Raw genomic sequence first — 6,984 nt, 5'->3', positions numbered from 1 at the left:
CCCACAAATTCCCAAATTCATGTGTTAACTCTTAATGTTCAACGTGATAGTATTTAGAAGTGGGGGATTTGGGAAATGATGAAGTCACGAAGGTGGAGCCCTCATGAATGGGATTAGTGCCCTTATAAAGGAGGGCTGTGAGAGCTCCCTTGGCCCTGTGCCAAGCAGGAAGACCAGCGTCCATGAACCAGGAAGCAGGCCGTCGCTGTACACTGAATCTGCCAGTGCCTTCACTTTGGACTTCCCAGCCTCCAGAACTGTGAAAAATAAAACTTTTTTTTTTTTTCATAAGCCTATGGTATTTTGTTAGAGCAGCCCAAAAAGACTAAGACAAGTGTCTGGGAACGCTTAGGACCTAAGCCTCCAACTAGCCTCCAACTGGCAAAGAGCTGTGGAAATGAGTCCAGTCATACGGTCACAAGGAAATTCTCTTATAAACAAACTCAATGGGCTTGGAAGCAGATTCTTCCCCGTTGAAGCACCCAAATGGGGAAGCGCAGTCTAGCAGACACCTTGAGTACAGCCTTGTGAGAACCTGAACAAAGGACCCAGCTAAGCCATTGCTTAGCTTCTGGCCCATAAAAATGTGAGATAAATGCGTGTGGCTTTAAGACACTGTGTGGATGGTGATCTGTTGTAAACGGCAAGAGCAAACTAAGAGACTAATAAAAGACGCACACTTTTAAAAACCCCACTATCTACATAGTTATAGAAAACTACTTTTACATGTTGCAATTTCAAGAAGACATGAACACTCACTATCCTCACATTTACTCAACGTCATTCTTGTAGTAGGAAAGAAAAAAATGAAGGCTCTAGGAATTGGAAACAAAAATGCCACTATTTATAGATTATATGTCACTGCATGTACCAAATCCAAAAGAATCTGCAGAAAAAACACTCGAGTAAGAAACAATATATTGTGGGGAATAAGCTTAGATAATTAAAAGACTAGTTGTTTGGAAAAATCAGTATAAGAAATGTCTTTCCTTACAAACTGTTGGCCGATTCGATGCAATTCCAATGAGAACCGGCTTTGGAGAGCTTGCCAAGTTGATTATAAAAGACCCGTGGAGCCCTTCTTCCTTTCTTCTTTCTCATCCCCAACATTTTAGTTCCCAGTCCTAGAAACAGAGGCATGGAGTTGTGGGGGTCCAGAGTGAGGTGTTAGAGCTTAGAATGGGGAAGGCATTATGTGTAGGACAGTCACCCTGCACAGTGTTGGAGCTCAAGTGAGAGCATCCCTGAAAAGTGAATGGTATAGAATAATGAAGTATCACAGACTCAACAGGGTAGGGAGGCATCTGCACAGGGGAAGAATAGCCCAGTGGGGGTTTTCAGAACCTGCAGGGGGGCAAGTCATCTGCAGAAGAGGTGGCCTGGCACAGGGTGTCTGAGAAAGGAGATATTTACATGTCTCAAAGTACTTCCCCATAAAATACTAAATAATTGGAAAGTGGAAAGTTAACATTCCAGGCGAGAAACCTGGCAGATACTACCTCCGGTGGCCAACATTAACATCACCAGTATGGGGACAAATCAAAATTGTAGGTCACATGATAGGATGCAAAGAGTAGGTTGTAGTGATACTCTTGCTAAACATGTATGGTCTGAATTTTACCATAAGGAAGCCTAAGAAAAATCCACATTGAAAGACATTCCACATTACTGGAATTTACCCGTCAAAAGGTTAAAAGTCATGAAAGTCGAGGAAAGACAAAGGAACTGTTCTGGAGTGAAAGAGACCAAGACACACAATTCAATACATGGCTCTAAACAGGACCTTCCTTGGTATAACGTATACTACAGATAAGTGACCAAACTTAAAAAGAATTATGAGGAATAAATGATAGAATTATACTGAACCCTTGAACAAAAGAGTTTTAATGGGTGCACTGACTACACACAGATTTTTTTTTTCAGTACTGGAAATGTAATTTCTTTTATAATTTTCTTCATGGTATTATTTTCTGTAGCTTACTTTAAGAATATAGTATGATACGATAATATACAAAAGATTACTGGTAGTAGTAGTGGTTAAGTCTTTGGGGGTCAAAAGTTGTTCATGGCTTTTTGACTGTGGGGGGGCGTGGTCAGAGCCCTTAACCCCGTTGTTTAAGAGTCGAGTGTATTAGAGTTAATGTTCTGATTGTGAAGGTTGTGTGGTAGTTATGTGGAATGTACTGACTTGTAGGATTTAAATGCTACAGGAATCAGGCATCCCATTAGCAGTTTACTTGCAAATGGCTCTGGGGCGGGGGGCGGGGGGAGGTTTTTTTGTTTTGTTTTCTCTAATTTTTCTTGTCTCTAACTTTGTTTCCAAAAAGCAAATCAAAAATAAATAAATGAATAAATAAATAAATAAATAAATAGAAAAGTTGAAAAGCCTTAGGCAAATCTTATTTCTCCATGTGGAAAGAGCTACAAATCAGTGTTTACAATTAAAATCATAGATAGGTTTTATGGCACTATAAAAAAAATGTAATATGTACAAACATTGTCAATAGCCACAGCAGGAATACATCAAAATAATGTCTAAATCTTTAGGCCCACATATAGTCATAAAAATTGGAAAATACAAAAAGCCATCCATGAACACTACTGAAGTATTAATGACAACTTGGTTGTTTGGGTGCTGTTCAAACCGCTGGTAGTGGAGCGGTCTGATGTATGTAAAACCCTCTAGTGCTGGTTTCCACGTACAAAATGTGCTTAAAAGTTAATGGGATGCCAAGAAACATAGTTTAAAATATTATAAAGATTTTCATTACACACATATGAAACAAAAACTTTTTCCTTTAATCAAGATTTTGCCGTATAGTGTGTTCAATTGGGAAGCAATGAAAATGTTTTGTAAGCATCCAGTAAATTTTTTCTATTTATTTTTCAAATTGTATAATTTTTGTTCAAAATCTGTACATATTCTCGTGACGCTTTCCATACTGGATCTTGATTTAGAATTGAATCATCAGTAGATACTAAAGGATTTCTACAGGATCCTCATTCAAATTTGGTAGCAGCTGAAAAGGAAAAGAAAGAATTATCTTCTTTCTCCAAAATACTTTTCACTACAAGTGATTAAAAAAAAAGAAAAGAAAAGAAAAGAAAAGGAAAGGAAAGGAAAGGAAAGGAAAGAAAAGAAAATAGAAAAAAAAAGTTGGGGCCTTTATGAGTGTTAAGAAAAATGAAAAATACCTATGTACAACTGCAATATGAAACCCAAGATTAGTATTAAATATATTTTGCTCAGGGTTGCACACTGAATTAATTGCTATTGTGGATAAATGTCAGAGTTTCTGTTTTTTTCATTACAAGACGAAAGTACAAGATGAGGACACAGTCCACCCTGAACAATCATAAACTATAAACCGAAAAATCAAACAGGCATTTCCAAACAGAGCCAAGTATACAGATATAAGTGACAGGTATGAAACACAGCACTACTGGAACATACGGAAGGGACATCCCAGTTTTGTGTCAATATTGCCTGCTCTTTGGTGAAGGTGATATGTCAGCTGATACCCGAAGGATAAGGAAAAAGTATGCTAGGTAGAGGGAAGAAGCACATACAAAGAGCTAGAAGTGAGGAAGAACACTTGTGCAATTAATTATGAGTAGTTTAGTTTGACAAGGTGCTAGAGCAAAGCAGCAGAGTAGGGCAAACAGTGAGAGACAAGGCTGAATCATCTGGCAAGAAGCAAACTGATTTGGGTGTTTTCATTCCATGCTAAGGAATTTGAAGTTTTACCCAAGGGCAAGAGCAATGACAAAATCAATGAGTGAAGATTGAAACCCGTTACCTGTCAATGACAGCTATATGACCTCTAATTACTTAACCAAGCATTACTAAGATTACTTTGGCTTTTGGGTCTTCTATCACTAGCAGAAACAACAATTTGATAAAGCACACCTTTTCTGAGACTTGTGCAGGTTGACAGTTCCATAGGGATGGCACCAGTGAAGGAAGATTATCGCCAGAAATAATAACAGATATATAGACTTACGGAGATTGAAAAAACTTCTTTAACGTTTATTTATTTTTGAGAGAGAGACAAACCACAAGCGGGCAGGGGCACAGAGAGAGGGAGACACAGAATCTGAAGCAGGCTCCAGGCTCCGAGCTTTCAGCACAGAGCCCTCTGTGGGGCCTGAACCCACCTGAGCTGAAATCAGTCGCCCAACCGACTGAGCCACCTGCTTGCCCCTAGACTTGTGGGAGATTTTAAAAGAGCTATGACACATGAGGACTAAATGAGGAAGAAGTGTGTTCTTCATTATGCTCATGCTTTTACATTTTTTATTAGCTATGTACAAAAAAATGTGAATGTAGTATCTATTATGCAAACAATGGAAAGGGAAGCCATTTACTATTTATAGTTTATTTCAGAAATCAATGATATCTAACTTCATACATTTTGGCAACATACCTTCTTCTAATGCTCTGGTTATTCTTTTCTCCAACTCCCGCTGCGTCTGAAATAAGCCAAATATTATTTAGAATGTGTAAGGTAAGCAAAAGACATGGTAGGAATTATATATAGCTTAGGACATGTGGTCTTGAAATAATACTTGTAGAGATTAAACCAAAGTTAGGGATTGCTTAAACAGAAAAACTATCACACGAATAAAATAAATTCCTACCTATTTTATTTTAGTTTTAGATAACGGAGAACAGATACACACATACACGCACACACATATGTATACATATATACGTGTGTGTGTGTATACGTATAAAATGTGTATGTTATATATATAATATATTATGTGTATTATATTAATATATATAATATGTGTACTATATATATATATATATATATATATATATAATGCTATTTAAGTGAGTCTGATAAAAAGCACAATTAATATTGATCTATTGAATATGTATAATCTCTGAAAAGTGATGTTGGATATTACTGGTACAAAAAAGTTTAAATAAGAATCATATTGTATACTGAATTATTACTTGGAAATGATTAGAAAAACTGCCATTTATGAAAGTTTAATCAGTTTTTTACCTTAATGAATTGTTCCTTAAAATGGGCTTTCCATTTTTTCACTTGTAGAAAAACAAAATTTGAAGGAATGCTTTTTGCTGTTAATTTTTCAGGACTGACTCCTAAATACATATAAAATGAAGAAAGTGGGACTGTCTTACTGTCATGTGGAAATTCTACTGGCAAAAATTGAGTAAAAACGTTTTGGTATCTGTATTATGACTAAAACACTTATTTCCTTTCATATGCACACAAAGATTTCAGAAAATCTCTTTGAAGAAAGGAAAAATAGAGGGTTACAACAGTTTCCAAATTTAGCTTCTGATTTATAACTTTCTCCATTAGAGATAAGGAAAACAGTATACAATTTTCAATTGTAACTTTGTTTCCTTTCTCCAAATTAGGACCAAGTTTTGAAACACTTGACTTATTAAAGTTATGGTTATCCACTTATGAAATGTGTACGAATATTTCCAACTACAGGTGACCCATGAATAACACAGGGGTGCGGTACAGTCAAAAACCTGTATATAATTTTTCATCCCCCCAAAACTTATTACTAATAGCCTACTGTTGACCGGAAGCCTTACCGGTAACATAAACAGTCGATTCATACATGTTTTGTACAGTAGAATAAGCTAGGGCAAAAAATGACATTGAGAAAAATGGAAGGAAAAGGAAATACACTTACAGTACTGTACAGTATCCAAAAATAATCCATGTGTAAGTAAAGTAGACCCGCACAGTGCAAAACCATGCTGGTCAAGGGTCAACTGTATATTACAACTGTTCCTGTCGAGAATGGTCTTATTTAGATCTTTCTTAGACAAGGTAGCCTCTCCCTGAATGCCCCAAACGGGCTCCAAAATAGTGTACAGGACATAATCAACAATGCGGTGATAAGGATTCAAATGTCTACAAATTCGGGTGTGAGGACAAATGTTTTGGCTGACATGTTTCCCAATATTTTCAGAGACTGTTTTCCCTAATACCTTTTTTTAATTGAAGTATAGTTGACATAACAATGTTACACTAGTTTTTCAGTATACAAATTCAGATTGGACAATTGTATACACTATGCTATGCTTGCTACCATATGTGTAGTTACCCTCTGTCACCATACAACATTAATACAGTATTATTGACGATATTCCATATGCTGTATTCTTCATTCCTGTGACTTATTTACTTTATAACTGGGAATTTGTACCTCTTACTCCCCTTCATCTATTTTGCCCATACCTCTCTACCCACCTCCCCTCTAGCAACCACCAATTTGTCCTCTGTAGTTATGATTCTGTTTGTTCACTTGTTTTATTTTTTTTTATATTCCACATGTAAGTGAAATCAGATGGTATTTATTTGTCTTTCTCTGATTTATTTCACCCAGCATAATACCCTCTATGTCTATCAATGTTGTCACAAATGGCAAGATCTCATTCTTTGTGATAGCTGAGCTATATTTCATTGTATACATATTACACATTGTCTTTATCCATTCATCTCTCCATGGACACTTAGGTTGCTTCCCTATTTTGGTTATCGCAAACAATATTTCCATAAACATAGGGATGCATACAACTTTTCAAATTAGTGTTTTCATTTTCTTTGGGTAAATACGCAGCAGTGGAATTAATGAATATCTATTTTTAAGTTTTTGAGGAACCATAGCACTTTTTTGACAATAGCATTATATTCAGGCCTTATAAAATGAATGGGACAACATGACTATACCAGACTTATAAAATTAATAACTCAATACCAGATGATGGGGGAAGGCTTTATTCAAACAATTTTATATTACATTAATAAATACGATATAAAATATAAACCACGTTTTTTATATGACATGACTTAAGGAGCTACCAAGGTAATGTTGCATCTTTTCCCCAAAAGCTCTTTTCCTAAATATTTACCTCTGTGACCTTTATCTTTATATCTAGGTAAAAACTGTGTTTCGATGGTGAAAATAGCTTTCAAGTCCATG

The 6,984-nt window shown here is 36.1% G+C and overlaps 1 protein-coding gene across 1 annotated transcript in view; it reads right to left on the bottom strand.

Annotated features, from left to right (window-relative positions):
* Nucleotides 1-4,374: 4,374 nt before the first annotated feature.
* Nucleotides 4,375-6,984, bottom strand: part of LOC131496464 (ankyrin repeat domain-containing protein 26-like) — a 94,653-nt gene continuing 92,043 nt past the window's right edge. The window contains exon 21 of the mRNA XM_058702023.1: nucleotides 4,375-4,473. Within this exon, the coding sequence (XP_058558006.1) occupies nucleotides 4,384-4,473 (90 nt within the window). The 3' untranslated portion in view covers nucleotides 4,375-4,383. The remainder of the gene's footprint in view (nucleotides 4,474-6,984) is intronic.

The sequence above is a fragment of the Neofelis nebulosa genome, chromosome 15 (genome assembly GCF_028018385.1).
Source record: "Neofelis nebulosa isolate mNeoNeb1 chromosome 15, mNeoNeb1.pri, whole genome shotgun sequence".
In the NCBI taxonomy this organism is placed as follows: domain Eukaryota; kingdom Metazoa; phylum Chordata; class Mammalia; order Carnivora; family Felidae; genus Neofelis; species Neofelis nebulosa.
The sequence above is the reverse complement of the archived record's forward strand: the minus strand, read 5'-3'. Positions and strand labels throughout refer to the sequence as shown.